Here is a 19,155-nt window from a genome sequence, read left to right as displayed (position 1 = left end):
ATTCTGTGCTCAGACAACCCAAATTCTGCAGCAATAAAAGCTCTGCAACTTGATTATATTATGCAAACTAAACAATTTCATAATGCCTCACATTTTAATTAGTTTATCCAGCAGTTGTAAGTATTCTGCACAATTTCCTGTTTTTGCTTCTCATGAATTTGGGAAATGTCCTATGCAGGGCACTGAAACCCCACTCTCAGCCACTGGAAATCTTAGTCAGCCATCTGGCTTCTAGGGGCCAAAATGAATAGGATCACTTTAATGGCATGATTAGTAGCCACATTTATGTTGTTTGTTTATTTGCTTTAAACTGGGGGGGGGATTTTCATGGAGACCATATCACACAGGTAGGAACACAGGACGCTGCCTTATACCTAGTCAAATTGGTCCTTCGAGCTCAGTATTGTCTGACTGGAGTAACTCTGCAAGGTTTCAGAAAGGAGCTTTTCCCAGCTAGAACTCAACACACCAGAGACTGAATCTGGGACCTTCTACATGCGAGGCAGATACTCTACACTGAACTACAATCCTTGGGGATGTTTATCACTTCCATTCCAGTCACAATCCTGATGAAAATTATTTCCTTCCCCACTGCCGCCACCACTAGCACTCCAGGCACAGCAGCTAGCATTAGAAGGATGCATAAGGAGCAGCAGTATATGGAGTCAAACCAGAAGTCCATTTAGTCTAGTACTGTGTACAGTGTCTAGCCATGCTTCTCCTCCAGGGTTATTTTCCAAACCCTGCTATTTCAGATCCCTTTAACTTTAGATGCCAGTTCCCTGAAGTGAAGGTGTTCAATGCAAAGGGTGTGTGTTCTGTTTTGAGCTCCAATCTCTCCTTGAATGTTCATCAGGACCATTTTATAGATACGTATTGTTACCCTAATAGATCTGTAGGAAATTAGTGTTGCTCATATCACCCCTCTCCCACTGAACGTCAGGAAAGGAAACCATGTTGACTTCCCGGAAGGATTGCTCCGCCTGTGGCTGCCTCTGAGATGAGCTCTGTCTCAGAGGAAGCTTTTTTCAGTTTAAAATCAGTCAAAAGGGAACTTTGACTGGTATAAATGTTCTCCCAGGCAAGGGTGAACCAAAGAGATTATCCACAAAGACTTCGTTGGGCTGTCGGTGGCTAGAATTGATCAGGAATTCCCTGGGAAAAGAAGGCATACCTAGCAGCCGAGGACGGAGTTAGGACTTCCAGCAAGCTAGGCTGAAAAAAGCGAGACGTTTTTTCTTTTAAACGATCCACAACGGGCGAGTTTTCTTCTGTCTAATCTTATCATTTGGCTTAAATTACTACAGTAAAAGAGATTTGTTTAAGAATCAGCAATTAAGATACCTGGGTGAGTTACACTTCTCTCTTTTATACAAGGAATTAAGGAGGAGGAAAGAAAATTTAAAAAGCTTATCTTATTTTTTATGGCAAAAAGCTGGCCTGAATTTGGAAACTATAAAGATTAAAATGGATGAGGGGCAACTTACCCGAAGAGGGACTACTTTTTCTTGGACTACTTTCTTTAGACGAATCTGCTGTTCGTGTATGTTACTAATTGTTCAGTGCTGTGAACCAAATTTGTTTTGCATTCTTGGACGTGCGGGAGATAAGAACTGTGCTGGCCAGATGATGTCAACAGGCCTGGAATATTAACTCCCTTATTGCTGGAAAAAGAAGCAAATTACTCTTTGCTTGGGAATTGTGGCTATATTGGAAATTTGAAGGTTTTTTTCTTCGGCTTTAAGAATGACAATCAAAGAAGTGGCAGAGACCCTGGATGTACCCCTGGAAGGGTTTTCCCCTCTGGATATGTTTCAGAAGATAATGGATGAGATTAAGATAACGAAACAAGAACTGGGACAGAGTAGACAAGAGATGGCAACTGAATTTGGTAAAGTGAAACAGGAGTTGAAAGAAATAAAGGATTATATGAGAAAAAAAGCAGATGGACAAGCAATAGAAGATGAAAAAGAAATTAAAGGGAAGGAACAAATTCTGGAGATTGGATCAGATATATCAAATGTGGAATTGGAAAAAGATTTGGACTTTATGGCAAAAATTGAAGGGAGGATGCAAGTCCTGGAGATTGGAACAGATATATCAAGTGTGGAACTGGAAAAATATTTGGAGTTTGTGGATCCTGGAGATAAAGATTACTGTTTGGAATTCGGTGTTGTCCCTGGAGAAATTGATGAAGATATCAGAGATAAAGCTATCAATGTTTCGATGGAATTTCTGGACTGGAATGATTTGATGGAACTTGAAATAGAGAAAATTTATAGAATTAATTCCAGATATGTGACAATGGAAAAACTCTCAAGAGATGTGCTAGTGCATTTCGTAAAAAAGAGGAACAGCGATATGACTTTACAACAATATTTCAGCAACACATTCAGAATTGATGGCAAGGAAATATTTGTGATGAAGGAAATTCCCATCAGACTCTTACTATATGACTATGACTATGACAGCAAGATTATTATGGGTGCAAGGATGGAAGTTGGAAGATGGAATTAACACTGATAATGGAAAAATGGCTATTGAAATTACTGGACCTAGCAGACTTGATGAGATGGATTAATTGACATGTTTATTTGGAGAAAAATCGATGGATATATTTCTCAAGGAGTGGAAACCTCTCTTTGACTTTTTGCGGAAAGAATAAAGTGATGTTAATGAGATTTGATGATTAATTAAGATAACTACTGGAGGAAAGTGATTTTGTAATGTATTAAGAGACAGGTTTGTTATATATCATAGACCTATAACTGATCTGCGACAAATCGGAAGTCAACATTTTATTTTATTGTTTAATTTGTTTCTTTTTTGTTTTGTTTTGTTTTGTTTGAAAATTTGAATAAAAATTAATGATAAAAAAAAGGAAAGGAAACCATGTTATAGAAGCCCATCTAAAGAGAAAACAAGTTGCTACTACAGTAGAAAAACAAACAGTACACCTCTGGCTTCTGGAGATTTCAGCAGGCATTGATTGCAAGTTTTGTAAAAGGGCACTTTAGCTACCAGCTGACAAAACCTTCTGCTTTTCCCCTGAAAAGATTTGCCAACTCAGATCGTGCTTCACACTGAAGTTTATGGAGAAGAAAACCACAAACATCCCACTTTTGGTCTGTCATTTAAGCATGTGGCTCAGGGCTCTTATTAAGAGAAAGCTGGTATGATGGCAATGATTTAGTCTCTCCAGTCAGAGTCCGTTCAGCCTCTTCAAGAGTCCCTCTGGACCTCCCGCCAGCAAAGCCTGTCTGACTGATTGAGATCTGCTTTAAAGAAGAAGAACGAACTCATAGCTCGGTAGAAGAGCACATGCTTTGCATGTAGAAAGTCCCACGTTTAATCCTGGTATCTCCAGTTGAAAGGATCTAGAGTAATAGGACTGGGACAATCATACAATGAAATGCACTAGCCCATGCTTAGTTTAGAAAACAAAGCAAAATGGAAAACACCAGTAAAATTTTTGTTTGTTTATTTTCTGTGAAAGCTGGTTTGTTTTATGTTTTGTGTATTGATTTGTTCCATTTTGAGGGCTGTTTTAAACACTTTTGTAAGTTTCTAAACTTGATTGTACGTCACCACAAGAGGACTGTGTGTTAGGCAGCTTATCAAATTCAATAAATCACGATAACACTTCTTGAGTTTTCATTTTCATTTACCCACTAAATATGTTCATAAGGTGCATCCACAGAAATAACTAGAAGAGACATGCTTTCCTCTGGGTCAGGAGGTAAAGGGACACCCTTCACAAACACAACAAGCATACAAGATGAAAGCTAGGATAGACTCTACCCTATTTTCTGTGTTCAAGGGATTTTTTCATATTGGGAAGGATTCAAGCACTTGAATCACCCACACCCAGTGGGTACAGTTCCAACAGCAGAGGCATCTTTATTTATTTATCTTAAGATAACTGCTTCACAACCAAAAGCTACCCAAGCAGCGTACAATAAGATCAAACATGAAGGATTATAAACTCAGTAAATTAAAAGCAAAGCATTTCTACAATTATACAGTTGTCATCTTCCATAAAATGACTGGGTCACACTTCAGGGGAAGCCTTCATCAATAAAAAATGTCTTCAGTCGCTGTCTAAATATCAAGACACTGAATAGCATGTGAGGCTGTGGATTGTGTCCTGGGCCAGTTGTCTGTGATGTGTGGCAATTAGCTAACTGTCCACATAACCAAATGAGACACATAGCCAAATGAGAGTCAAGTTCAAGGAGACCGTTTTGTTGCTGGTGCCAGTTGACAATATATCTTTCATCCGAGAGCTTGAATGCTGCACATTGGCTCAGAATTTGGTTTTCTCTCCCAAGCTGATGAGAGAGAAGGAGAAGCTAAAATTCCACTTCTGTAATTATCTAGTTGTCTATCTTTCATTGCGGAGGCCTGGATGCCAGTGCTTCAGCACAGTGTGTTTCCCTTTGAAGGTAACTCTGTGAGTTTGAGGGTGACCAATTTAGAGCAAGTATCAGTGCAGCCCTTCATGTCACACATACAAGCCTCGTCATGGTGGGCGAGCTCCACATTTCAGATCTTATCCCAGTGCTCACAATTGCCATCCTGCATCTGTTAATAAGGTGTCACCCATTGGCTTGTAATTAAGACATCAAAAACAAAAAACTCCAAGAAGGAGGCTTCCCGCCAGCCTGACAGTTCATTCTGCACCCTCTGGTTAGATTAAAGATTTCCCATGGCAGAGACCTCTGTCAGTACTTTTAAAAAAATTGTAATTTAAGTGTTGCATCCAGCCAGTCATTGTCTGTCTGTCGACTGTGGATTTATGCCACACACAAATCTATCCGTTGGCTGCTTTCTTTTGTTTTTGTTTTAATCAAGGATTGCAATGTCTCCTCACCAGTTATGTACAGGAAATTCACATTTTAAGGAAAGACTCGGGGGCAATATTGAAATGGGCGTCTCAAAGATAAATTGCCTGACTGCTCTAAATACTGGCAAAATCTAGGTGTCTGTATGTCCTAATTAACAAATCACAGTTTGAGGTCCAAGATGCTTCATCATGCATTTGACAAGGGCAAATCCAGCCTTTCTGCTTCAAAATAACTTCAATTGAGAGGGATATATAGAATCATAGAATCATTGACTAGAAGAGTTGGAAGGGCCCAATAAGGCCATTGAGTTCAACCCCCTGCCGAATGCAGGAATCCAACTTAAAGCATACCTGACAGGTGGCTGCCCAGCTGCCTCTTGAATGCCTCCAGTGTTGGAGAGCCCATTACCTTCCTAGGTGATTGGTTCCATTGTCATACTGCTCTAACAGTTACGAATTTTTTCCTGATGTTCAGCTGAAATCTGGCTTCTTGTACCTTGAGTCCGTTATTTCCTGCCCTGCCCTCTGGGATGATTGAGAAGAGATCCTGGCCCCATAATGGTATGTGAAATCCTAATCCTATCTGAATTTTTACTCAGAACCCATCTTTATGGCATACTTCCAGGCTAGTTTTGCAAAGTGTACTCTTCCATTTGCTCTACCTATGAGGAAGAATACAAGAAGCTTCCTACACCAAGTTAGATCACTGGTCCATCTAGGCCAGAATTGGTCCAACTAGGCCAGAATGGTTTACTGCTGCTGGCAGCAGCTCTCCCAGGATGCAGAGGTTTTTCTAGCCCACCTACCTGAGATCCTATTAAATGGAGATAAAATAAATCAAACCTGGAACCTTCTACATGCAAAAAGATTATTCTATCACTGAGCCATGGTTCCTCCCCATAATCTAAGTTTCCAATCCCGTTTTTAAAGCAAAGTAACATGTGGGCCCACTGTAGACTGTTAGACTTCCCTGGTAGATTAAAAAAGGGGGAATGGACTTATTCCACTGAGCTCCTGGGCTAGTTTTTATGTTTGCTGTGCTCCAGTACACATGAATGAGGTGTCTGGAATGAAAGATAGTTCAGAATTCCTAGCCATTTTGCTGGCTGCCTTCCAAGGCCCAATGGCTGCTTTTCTTACAGTCTCCTGGGTAAAATTAGAACAAAGTTCACTTATTTCACAAGCAGAGAAAGGAAATGCAGCAAATGAGAACACTACAACAGCCAAGATCCATTACCCACTCTTAAGTACTGGGCCTATCAAAGTAGTGTCCTGTACCATCCACCTGCCCACAACTGGGGGTGGAAAGAAGAATTGGAAATATCATCAGATGTTCTGCCTTCTGTTGAGTGCTTCAGTTCTTCTTTTTTCCAAGGCATGCAGCCAAAGATGCGTATTTCTTCTTGTTTCCAAAGCAATGTAGGAAGGAAACTGGTGTTCAGAGATCCTTCCAGTGACTGAAAAATATTTCATTGACAGAACTAGCCAAGCAAGGATTGGTCCAATTCCTGGCTATGGTGCCTCAGCTGAATGGCACTCAGTGTTAGCTTGGAAATAATTCCTTTATTTAGTTCAGAAGCTTCAGGCCAGGAATAAGGAAGCTGTGGACATCCAGATGTTGTTGGCCTCCAACTCCTATCTGCCCGAGCTAGCATGGCCAATGGTCAGGGATTATGGGAGTTTTAGTACAGCGATAACTGGAAGGCTACAGCTGCTTTAGGTACTGGTGGGTCAGGAGTCTCAAGTCAGCCTTGCCTTTACCTCATGCGGATATGGTGGTGGTACCAACATTTTATTTTTTCTCATGTTCAAATGATATTCAGAGAAAAAGATAGAGAAAAAGAAGTTGAGAGAAAAGGGCAAATGGAAGAGAAAAACAAAAGAAGATGTATACGAGATGATGATGATGATTGTATAGGTTGTGTGTCATAGGACAGGTTTAAAGGTGGATCCCAGTAACTATTGAGGTATTATGGTTAATGTCACTTACACACTCATAAGCAAAACACACATTTCCTCCCATCCAGAGTCAATTGGTGAAATGTTTGTTCAGATGACTTGGGATGGACTCATATGTGCAGTCAGGAGTGAGCTGCCCTGCTACTTGTCTCCCAGGTGACCCTTGAGTTGGACTTGAACAACATGGCATTGCCAGGGCACCATCTGAATCTTATTGCTGAACTCAGCATGCCAAGTAGGCAGCCCAAAGAGGCATTGGATTGCAGGAGTTTATTTATACCCAATTCTGTTGGCAGTGGGGAGGTGTCACGTCTGTAGAGATTATCAAAAGACATCCCAAGTGCTAGCGTCAGCTGCACCTTGTGATTGCAGAACTGGGATCTCTTCCCTTGTGACATATCAAAGTCAACTAAGTGTTTTGCAGAAGTTCATATATGAATTGCAAATGCATATTAAAAGTTATTCTAAAAATAAATGTCTGTCTCCGTTCCCCGAGAAAAACTTGAGGAAAAGTAGAGCATTTGATGAATACATATATTCTCTGAGGCCTGGAGGAGAAGAAATATTGATAGAAATCAGAATCTAACTGTTACAACAGGTGGTGCAAGAATTGGGAGGCCTCAGGCTGGATTAACCATTAAGCCAAGCAAACAGCTTCTCCTAGCTAAAGTGGGGCCACTGTTGTATTATTATTGGATAAAATTATAACAGTGGGAAACAGGTGCTCACTCTGCCCTGCGCTGTAACTAAAAAAATGGCCACTTTACCCTCATTCTACAACACAGAGCACTGTCATTGTTTTCAGCAGCAGAATATTGGCAGACCAGCTAGCGCAAGGAACAGGATTCTCTCTATGTTTCAGAAGATCTCTGGTGGGCAAGACAAGATGTTGGACAAATGCTATCAGATAAAGTGTGAATGCTAAGCAGTCAGGAGCCCTATTCAGGCATTTGAATCCCTCAGATGCTGAGGGAGAGGGGAGATGCACATACTAGCTCTGCCCATCCATCGCCCTCTACGAGTTACAGGGATCACTCAATATGGAAACCTTATGTACTCAGGAACCATTATCTACTCCTGTAGGTTCCCCCCATGATTTGATTTTCCTGAGATCTATGTTGCATGGGAACCTGTACAAATAGAGCAGGCTCCTCACAGTAGGTCTTTGCTGCCAACTTGCAGAGGGCAACATGCTTGTCCCCTCTCTCCCTCACACAGTTCTAGTCACATGGGGGATTAGAGCATCCAAATAGGGCTAGGAAAGATGTGGTTTATGGGACAGAAATATCTGAGGATGCAGAATATGATTCAGTTTTAATTAGAACCCTATGCCCTTTTGTCTAGTTTATAAGGCTTAAACACCTGCAAAGCTGAAGTATATCCAAATTCTGTTCAACACACTGAAACATTAAGTCTGTGCCAATCAATCAATTTTTTCCTGTAGTATTCCAGTTGACTTCAGTGGTCAACAGTGGCTGTAACTTTGGCTTCCTGAGCTGGCAAATTCAAATTTCCCAACCCTCCTCAAACAAGTTCCAAATTATTTCAGGTGACAATCTGAAAGTCACTGACAAGCCCTGGGATTTGTAGTGCAGGATGTCCTGGCTGTATTCGGTTCAATGCGCTTAGAACCTATTTGCCTTTGATCGGCTGCTTCTTGCTCTGTCCATGTGCATTGGGTGGTCCAAGACTACTTGGTTCTGCCTCTGGATGCATGGGATGAATTTGCTTGTGTCTCAGTCTTCCGTGATCAACTTTGTGGAGAAAAGCTTCTTGTGCTCGTTGCACAATGTGTAGTTTGAGTAACGCTGAAATTATTAGAGACAAGAGAAAAGGAAAACACCCAGCCACAAATCAAGTGGAAAATAAGCTGAATTTGTACCAGGGAATTGTGGACAAATGTAGCAAGAAAGCAACAAAGAGCAGAATTAAGACTACAAGACACAGGTCTATCAGCATGCATCCCCTGCAAATACCCTGGGGTTGAAATGAGAAGTATTGTCCTGCACCCATTGGGTTAGACTGTAAACTGAAACAATATAATACAATTCCCTCTCAATCCGAGATGGTTTAAAGGCAATAATTTTAAAGGCTGCTCTGATTCTAACAGCACTTCCTTCAGACAATAGAGGTACTAAGATGTGTGTTGCATGCACATTGCATCAAGGGGAGTGTGTGGAAAGGCAACAGATTAGAAAAGCCTCTGTCTCAGCCAACCTGCTCATACACCATTGCAGTTGCCAACATTTTAACTGGTTGCTATAGATGTGCTTTAACAACAGCCTGATATGCAGACATGAGTCGGCAGTAATGTGTGTCTCCATGATGTGAAAAGCTTCTATCTGGTCATGTTTCCATATTGATCTTCTTTAAATGGTTCAGGAACAGGCCAGGCCAACATTGTTGTTTTTCTGTTCAGTTGGCAAGTCTCCTGCCCTTATCATCTAAATAACCAAAGCTTCTGTAATTCCCATTGAATTGAATGATGGGGAAGTGGCAGTTGGGCACCATGGCTGTTTGAATGTGAACTGAATCTAATTTCAACCCCTTCCCTAGTATGTGGCTTGGTGAAACCCTGCACTACCCTGGACAGGATTAATGGAGCTCAGCTCGCAACTTTCTTCCAGTGCTGTTCTCTCTTTCTGCCTGCCTCTAGGCCTCTTTCCATGCCCCAAGATTGACTCTTCCCTCAAGGCTTTGCTTTGTAAGCTGATGACCATTCACCCTTTTTTTCACCTGATGCTTGTACAGAAGGGGAGGAGGACCAGTCATTTACTGTTATTGGACACTATGTCCTAAATTAAATTGTAAAACTCAGAGAAGACATATAGTCCCATTCCTGCGGGAAACAAGCCATATAATCTGAGATTATCCCAGTGAATAAACAGAGAATGGAGAGGGGGGGGGAGGGAAATGCTGTCTCTTTAGTTTCTGTAACTTCTTGTGAAAATGGATTGTTAAGTCCTAGGGAGACTATTTGGAAAACTTCAAAGCAGTGCCTAGGATGTTCTCTCATTACAGCTTCTCAAATGCTCAGTTGATCTTACGAGTTGAGAGCTAAATGCAAAACAAATAAGTTTGCTCTCCCCATTGTTTGGAAGCTTCCACAGACCAGCAGGTCTTCACATAAAAGGGATTCATGAATTTTCATTTCTCTGGTAGTGTTTTGAATGCTAGTCTTGATTATTATGAGGACAAAGGCTTTTATCATCTACCAGCTCTGTGGTGGCTTGCATGGAATGGACTTGTCGACTCAGAAAGGAAGACTACTCTGCTGAATTAAGTGAACACTGTAATAGTATTGACGCCACCAAGTAGGGATCAGAACTTTCCAGGCTGGAGCTGTGCTTTCTTAGATAAAGAGTGTTTTCTGAGAACAGGGGGACCTCAGTATTCAAGGCTGTCAAATAAGTATCTTTAGCCATTGAACTTGGACTGAGGAACTCTGGGTTAAAATCCCTGCTCAGCTATGAAGGTGTTATTCAGTTAAATGTACCTCACAGGATTGACGTGAAGGCTACTAGAGACAATAGCATCATGTACACTGGCCAGAGTGTCTTTGAGGAAGAGCAGAATTAAAATATGAACAATAAAGTCACACGTAACTCAAGAAAGTAACAATGGAGTAATAAGGCTGGCAAAACTCTTTGACACATCAGACAGGGATTATTCCCTGCACTGAGGATGGTGTAGATATCAGCAGCGCCAGGTGGCACAATTGCACAGAAGCCCTCGTTTGAGCTAGGGACGGATGAATATGTCAATTTCAGTTTCTCATTTTTCCAATCTTAAATTCAGTTCTCCACATTTCCACATCAGTTTGTGATTAAAGGGGAAAAAAGGTCCTCCTGAAAATTCACCAAATATGCCTCCTGACAAGATCAGCCATGCAAGACCTTCTCTCGGTCCCACCAGTTAAAACAGCTAGGCTGGTGCGGACCAGAGAGAGGGCATTCTCAATTGTGGCCCCCACCCTCTGGAACTCCCTGCCTTATGATCTTCGCCATGCCCCCTCCCTGGTAGGCTTCCGCCAAGCTTTAAAGACCTGGCTATTCAGGCAGGCATACGGGATTGCTGGGGTGGACTAGGGTTAGCTGTATAGATGGGCGGTTTTAGATTTTCATCGACTGTTGTTCTGGTTAAATGTTGTATTTTATCCTTTTATCTTTTTATGTACGTCGCCTAGAGTGGCCGTTGTCGCGGCCAGATAGGCGACTTAAGAATAAAATTTATTATTATTATTATTATTATTATTATTATTTTAGTGAGAATTTCTCCTTATAGACACATTTTAGTACACAATTTTGCCTAATAGACATATTTTTGCAAAGCAGTTTTCCCTAATATAATGTTTTTTGTATGTTATTTTCACTGATTATTCATTTATGAGAGCTAGTGTGGTGTAGTGGTTAGAGTGTTGGACTATGACCTGAGAGGCCAGGGTCCGAATCCCCACACAGCCATGAAGCTCACTGGGTGACCTTGGGCCAGTCACTGCCTCTCAGCCTCAGAGGGAGGCAATGGTAAACCACCTCTGAATACCACTTCCCATGAAAACCCTATTCATATGGTCGCCATAAGTTGGAATCGACCTGAAGGCAGTCCATTTCCATTTTTCATTCATTTATAGGCACACTTTACACTAGTATATGCATTTTTGCATACATTACTAGGCTGGAGAATGACATTGCAAAATTTGGTGAAGCAGAGATTTCAAAGGATGGCTGCTTTGGTCGCGTATTGTTTTGGAAAGTGCAAATTAGGTGGGTTCACCTTTAAATGCATACTGAGTCTAATTTCTACCTCATCCTTAGTCTGAGCAGGCCTTGTCTTGATATTAAACAGTTTCCCCACTTCCCACTCTTCATGCCTTATGGACCTTCAAAAGTAGCATCCCTATCATGCCCATGACCTTTGGTAGGCTTAGCAGTAATGGTGCAGTGCAGCATTACTGTGTCCTTCTCGGTCACTCGCTCTCACCATCCGTGTTGGGAGTTTAATGCAATTGCGTATGCCTTGAGAATGTGGTGGAAATGGGGCCGGGTCTCAGCTGCTCTGTGTGATTGACTGGATATTTTTAGCTCAGTTCTTAGAGCTTGGATTGCCTTACATGCGCCAGCCATTGATTCTGCTCTATTATACTCTCATTTTGGCTGGGTTTGAGAAGTAGGGGAAGAATACAGTAGATTGCTAGAGCCGTTATTGAATTGGTGTCTGGAGAAGCTTGTTTCTATAAGGACAGGTTGTCACAGGTGTGAGGAAATATTGCAGCTCAAAGGCCTGCTTGCCGATGTCAAGAGTGTGGTGGCAGAGCTAAGTTTAGGTGATGGGTAGAGCTGGGGGTAGAAGGGCCTAGGAGAGCAAAGGAAGGCTGAACACTGACAGATGAGGGGAGCGGTTAGGAGCCAGTATGTCCAGAGCTTGGCTGATTCGTGACTGTCTGGTGTATCCTATAAGCCTCTTCCCTTCCTTCCTAATTGCTGGCTATCAGGGCAGTAGGATTAGACCTGAATGTCCGCAGTTCATCACTAGGGGCTGGAGTAGCTTAAATGTCCCTTAAGAAGCCATACAGCTGCTCTGGTAGTACACAGTGCGTGTATGTGTGTGTGAGGGGGGTCTGTCTTGTAGTTCACCTGAGGAAATCATCAATAGTTCCCTCTTTAGAGGGAAACTATTTTAAATTCATCTTCTGTTATTTTTCTAACTGGTTTTTTTAGCTGTTTTATTATATTTTGAATATCTCCTCAGGATGAATGGGGAAGGCTAGCAACAAACAACACTTCACGGTCATGCCAACTGTCCCAAGAAATGTTGAAGATGTCTTTTTTCAAAGTAAATAAATAAATAAGGACCCTCCTAGTTGTGAAGGAAACAGACATTCTTCATTTTGAAAGATTGTCCCTAGAAATGTAGCCATTTAATCCGAGTGATCTGCTGATAGGTGGGTGGGTGTTTTCCTGTTCCTTTGAACAGAGACAGACTTAAAAGATGCACGTCGTCAGTCACCCACCAGTACGTTTTTTCTTTTCTTTCTTTTCTTTTTTGCCAAAGGGAAACAAAGCATCTGGGCTATTCTTCAGGGGGTTTGGCCTCTCTCACACTAGAAAATAGTGGGAGTGATATTTCCAAGAGCACAGAAATATTAATATTTGAATCTGCATAATAGGATATTATCATATTGACACTGGAAATACAAAACCCAAGCATTTCTTATGAAAGCTGGCCAAAGCTGCAGCATCATTCGCTGATGGAAATACTATTTGCAAAATAGGGAGATCTGGTGGCAAGTGTTTTTATTTTGCTTTATCCTTCAGTTTCTTTTGAATGGCATTCATACACATATTCAAAGTAGGCACAAATAATAATCACAATCAGATACAAGTTCTCACTAATAACCTATGAAGGAGAAGGAGAACATACTTAAATTCTAATAATCATTCAGATAAGCCAGGAATATCCCTGCAGGTAATAATGTGGAAAAGAAAATCACTTCAAACGTTTTAGTTTTGGCACATTGGAGGAGGGGCAGAAAATGTCTCAGAACATTGCTGCCCTTCAACATATTTTAAAATAAAGTAAATAATAACCTAGGATGAGTATTTGGATTTTTCCAATAAAATGAGAATATCATCCTCACCCCATCCCACCCCACCCCTTGGGAGAAACTGATTGTTAATTTTGTTTTAAAAGCTAGGGATATATTCTTATATAGTGTTATTATATAGTACTGAACTGAATTCCCCAAAATTGAGGGCACTCTGCCCACCCCAGTATCACAACCATTGATGACAGCAGGTTACTAGAAATACATAATACCATTTTGCCACTGGACCAGGGAGTGGGTTGGGAGAGGATCCTAGCCAGTAGTGTAAAGTCAGAAGTGCAGGGTCCCTTCATGACAGTCACACCTTGCCCCCTCACAGCCATGCCCCCAGGATTTACCGGCCACATCCATACCAGATATAAACAGTCATAGCTTCCTCCCCAGTTTGTGAAGAGTGTTGAGCGCTATTAGAGGACTATTCCCCTGACAGAGCTCCAATGGCCAGAGTGGTTTTATAGTCAGCCTCTCTTCCCAGAGAATTCTGAGAATTGGAGCTCTGTGAGGGGAATAACAGTCTCCTAACAACTCTCAACACCCTTCACTAACTACACTTCCCAGGATTCTTTGGAGGAAGCCATGACTGTTTAAAGTGGAATAAATGTCTGGTGTGGATGTCTTTTCTGCAATTACAGAATTACAGAACCAAAATAAAACTGCTGTGTGCATAGGCTTACCACCGCTCAGTCTCTCTCTCTGAGGGCTAAACATTGCTAGAAGCATTTTGATTTTAAGAATTCTGAAATGAAGCCAAGTGTGGGACTAGGATTTAGGAGATCAAGATACTTTGCTATGAAGCTCACTTCTCACCCTAGGAGCCAATCAGCATGAAAGGGGAGACGTGTATTAGCTACTGAGAAGAAACTTCTCAGTGACTCACTTCACTTCCATTCACTCTGATTGGCTCTAATCCGCACGAAAGGAAAAGAAAGCATGTTGTTAGCCAAGTGAGAAGACTCTTCTCAGTGGCATCACACTCCCATTTCATGCTGATTGACTCTTACATAGGGACCTGCTCCCCCCAAAATAAGGGGTCTACAACCCCCCCTGCAACTCCGGATGCCTACATTCCTGGTTGCAGCAAACAAAATGACAGTCATTTAAAAATATTTGAAGGGTATAAAACAGATGATGAATCCATTTCCTCCCGTTTCTCCAGAGCAGAGGTAACCAATGCGGTGCCTACCATGTGTCACTGGACTCCAAGTCCCATCTTTCCTGACTGTTAGCCATGTTGTTCGGGACTTACTGGCATTGGAGTCCTTGGTTACCCTTTCTCCAGAGATTAGGACCAGAATTTTAAAAAAGGGGAAGAGGTCTAGACCAGGAGTGGGGAACCTGTGGCCCTTCTGATGTTGCTGAACTGCAGCTCCTATCACTTGCAGCCAATATGGTTAGTGGTCAGGGGCAATGGCCGTTGTAGTTCAGCAACATCTGGATGACCACAGGTTCCCCATCCCTGGTGTAGAACTTCTTGACAGTACAAGCTGTTTCACAGCTGAAACGCAGAAGGTGGCACTTTTTTAAAAAGGATGCTGGATGGATGCCTATTAGGGATACTTACAGCATCAGCAGAAGGTTGTGCTTGAATGCCTTTGAAGTCCCTTCCAACTCTGTGATTCTTCTTAAAGTTGTAAAATTGATTGTGTCAAGTTTGCTTTAGATGCACAACTCTTACTATGCACAAGGGATGTACTAGAATTCCGCCCAATTTGGTTTGGTTCTGAATTTTTCATTAATTCACTTATTCTCAATTGCTGGGGATTAGATTTTAATGTAACAAATTTTCACAGTTATTTCTGAAAACACATTAAAACACACACACACATCTAAAACATTGATGGTAAGAATGATAATTTGTCTATATTTCCTTTTAAAATATAGATATTTTAAAAGGAAATAAATATTTCCTTCAAAATACTGATATTTCTTTTAAAAATATAGATATTAATATTGATATTTTTCTGAACAAAACAAATCGGTAAAAGCAGCAACTAGCAGATATAGAATGAACTCGAATTGATGCCAGCCTGTTAGGTCGATGGAATGCTTTCGAACGAGCACCAGCCGACGGATCCCATCCCTGCTATGCAATGTTGTCAGTTGTGTTTCCTCAATCATTTTATGTATTTATTTAAAACATTTAAACATCAGTAATACCAAGGCGGTTAATAATAAGAGCCATTGGGAGTCACTTGGAATCATATTACATCTGCCATTTTTATTTTTATTTTAGTTTTGTTTTTATTGTTAATTTTTATTGATTTTTTAAAAATATGTTTTAAAAACTGCCTTGGATAAATTCTTTTGAAGAGCAAGTTGAACATAAACTCACAAATGTGGGAAATGGAGGTTGAATTTTTGGAGCTTGAAGGCTTTCTACAAGTAGGAGTCTGGCTTCAAATATGTTAAAATCCACTTTGTTTTAGAAAGGTTTGGCCTTTGGGCTTCTGGCTTCATGTTAGCGTGGCTTTTTACTGAGCAACATTTGGACACCACTTAAAGCCACCCATGATCTGATCTCTAACTTGTGAAGACGTGTGTTATTTGGTCCCCTTCACCTTCCCACAGGATTTGCAAGCCAGCAGTGGAAATTGCCAAGCTCACCGTCCTTTTCTCATTTCTCTCCATAGTATGAAGTGTCTGGTGAGGAGCACCTTTATTCTGATTTCCCAGAGATCGATTTGTCCCAGTTGGATGCCAGTGACTTTGACTCAGCCAATTGCTTCAGTGAGTTGCAGTGGTGTTGTGAGCGCTCCGAAACAGAGTCCAGCCAGTACAGTACAGATGACTCTGAGCTTTTTCAGGTACTCTCACCATGGGATTTTCTGTGATGCTGTGGGAAGTTTGCTTCCCTTTACATGTAACTATAATACTATCATTGGCAATATCCCTGTGATTGTTCTAGGAGCCCACTATAGAGAAGAAGCACATTTCTGTGTTGTGGGCAATTTTGACAGAACTTTATTCTTCCTCTAAAGGATAACAGTGCAGGAATACATTTGGCACTCATGGATTATGCAGGAATCATCCATAGGTAGGACGAAGACATATAGTCTTCTGCTTGCAGGTCTTCTGATGAAACATTTTTAACCATTAGCAGATGGACTGGTGGTGGAGACGCTTACCTGACTTCCTGGCAGATGAATTGCTGCTGCTTACTGGGAGGGGAAAGGGCAAGGCAGAAGGGTGGGCGGCACGGTGCAAACACATTGGCAGGAGCACTGCTGGATTGGGTCCACTGGTGGTTTGCACCTCATAGTTGCCTTGGCCCTCCCCTTTCCAGTAAGCAGCAGTGACTCCCTAGCCAGGAGGTCAGATAAGCGCCTTTGCCCTGCTGCGATGTCCGCTACTGTTTTTAACGTGTTTTCTTCATGTTTCTGTGAAGGAAAAACATATTGTAATCAGGCCTTAGTTTGCTTGTCCAAGGAAAAATGAAAGGGTGAGCTCTTGTTATTCAATGGCAGCCTTCTTCAACCTTGAGTCCACAGATGTTGTTGGACTACAGCTCCCATCATCCCTGAACTTTGGCTAAGCTGGCTGGGAATTATGGTAGTTATAGCCCAGCAACAGCTGGGGTCCCATGGTTGAACAACTCTGCTCTAAGGTACGAATATATGGCTTGCTAGCTTCAAGAGCAGTTGTTTCAGGGTACATTTGGGATTTGAGGCTGTGCTGCTTATACTGAAGGCCAAATTAGATAATACATCATCGCCGCAATCCTATGCCCACTAACCTGAGTAAACCACATTGGACTAAATGGGACTTAATTCAGATACAGTAGATATGTGTAAGACTACACAGTAAATGTGTGTTCACATTTGATTATCTTTCATTTTTTTTAAAAAAATAGCAACTGTGGGAGCCTCAGTCCAGATCACAGTTATAGTGCAATGTGTGTGTGTGGGGGGGGAAGAGTAATCTTTCTCCCAACTCCCAGCACCATGTTCCTGACAGAAATAATTTATCCCAAAATGTGATTTGCCCCAGGAGGGAAGCTACTTTCCTTCCAGAGCAAATGACAGCTTGGGGGAGCAATTTTTATTAGAAAGATTGCAAAAGTAAACACTGTTGCACCTCTCAGTCCTGATTGGGATTAGGGCCCTGCAGTTGCTTTTTTTCTTTTTTTTAATGAAAGATCTGCAGATGGCAATCACAAATTGAATGTTTTGTCTGGTTTGGCCCTCAGTTCCTATCACTGGCCCATCTCTTTGAGTATTGTCTCCTCCAACTGACAGCAATTCTCCAGTGTCTCAGCCAATGCTCTTTTCCAGCCATGTTGTGCACAGAAAGCATGTGGTCTACCACAGGTAGAGTAAGAGTGTAAAACATCTCCCTCAAAGGGAAGAAACCAAACTATTTCAAGGAGTTCTTGCAGACTCTCTCTCTCTCTCTCTCTCTCTCTCTCTCTCATACACAAATACACACACACACACACACAAATCAATAATCCTCTTCCTCTGTCCATTCCCTGATTCTTTGCCCCTTTCAACAGATGCTCGACAGGCCTAGGAGATTCTGAATACTATCGGCACCCGCCCATTAATTCCTCATCACAGAGGCTCGGGTTTTCCCTCCCTCCTCTCTTCCTGGAACAGCCTGGGGAAGCTGAGAAAAGGTGGCTGTGGGTGGGGAGGGGGTCCACACTATTAATATCTCTTCTGCAGATGATTAGTGCTCCATTAATTTGCGCTTGGTTTCTAAATGGAGTAAGTGTAGTAAAGCTAACGAGGAAGCAGAAGAGCAGCAGAGGGCTGCCGAGCCAATCCTCCTGCAATCTATTATTAAAAGGAAATTACAGGATGGTGCCTTATGCCACCCAGCCTGATTTTCTAAACCTGACGGATTCTTCAGCAGTGGGTGGGAGGCAATAAAGGAGGAGGGGGTGGCAGCAAAAGGAGGAAATGAGGGGAAAGCTCATAGAAAACAGCACGCAAAGTGCCATGGCCCAGGAAGGTTAATTTCCAGCACACAGAAAAGCTCCTCTTTTATCTGACTCCAGCTTCAGCGTCACCTCTACATTTCTGTGCACATGGATATTTATAGCTGAGGCTCCCTCTCAGTGTGTTGCTCGCGCTCTCCAAAAATATGTGTGGTCCCATTATACCATGTGCCGAGCTGAGGCATGGTGCAGGTGGATAGAGCAATGAGCCGGCAAGGAAGATTAAGACTGCACAGATCAGCTGTGGGTGACAAAAACCCCTTTGCACATCCCACACGTCTCTACCTCCTTACTCTTGGCTTTCCACAAAAAAGTGTGCTGTCTCCCATTAGGTTGTAATGTATTCAAGATAGTGCTCCCATAATCAGGATATATTGTGACTATTAGCTCTAGTTCTCTCCCTCTTAACTTTGGAACATAGCAATATGTCTTAGACCCCTGGTGTCCAACATGGTTACCACTCTCCACATGTGGCGAAACACTATTATTAACCTGTGGCAAATTGGTGGTTTTTAAATGAAATTTTTCATAATTTTTTTTGCACATTTACCAGTTCAAAAAAGGGTCCACCCTCCACTCTTAACAATCACAGCATTCGCAGTTCTAAATACAGTAGTTCCAAAACTGTTTTCAGTTTGTGGCTCAACATGGCTCTGTGATGCGCATTTGCATCACAGATTTGGCAAGTATGAAAGAACTGTTGGACACCGCTGTCTTAGACCATTGACCTGTCTAGTTCAGTATTGTCTACACAGACTGGTTTCAGGCAGGGAGTCTTTCCCAGCCCTGGAGATGCCAGGGATTGAA

At 41.9% G+C, this 19,155-nt stretch overlaps 1 protein-coding gene across 2 annotated transcripts in view; it reads left to right on the top strand.

Moving 5' to 3' along the window:
* Nucleotides 1-19,155, top strand: part of PPARGC1B (PPARG coactivator 1 beta) — a 169,897-nt gene that overhangs the window by 97,806 nt on the left and 52,936 nt on the right. For both annotated transcript variants that reach the window (XM_061616840.1, XM_061616839.1), the window contains exon 2: nt 16,040-16,213. In XM_061616840.1, the coding sequence (XP_061472824.1) occupies nt 16,040-16,213 (174 nt within the window). The remainder of the gene's footprint in view (nt 1-16,039; nt 16,214-19,155) is intronic.

This window comes from Rhineura floridana, chromosome 3 (genome assembly GCF_030035675.1).
Source record: "Rhineura floridana isolate rRhiFlo1 chromosome 3, rRhiFlo1.hap2, whole genome shotgun sequence".
Taxonomy (NCBI): domain Eukaryota; kingdom Metazoa; phylum Chordata; class Lepidosauria; order Squamata; family Rhineuridae; genus Rhineura; species Rhineura floridana.
This window is presented reverse-complemented; position numbering and strand designations above follow the sequence as displayed.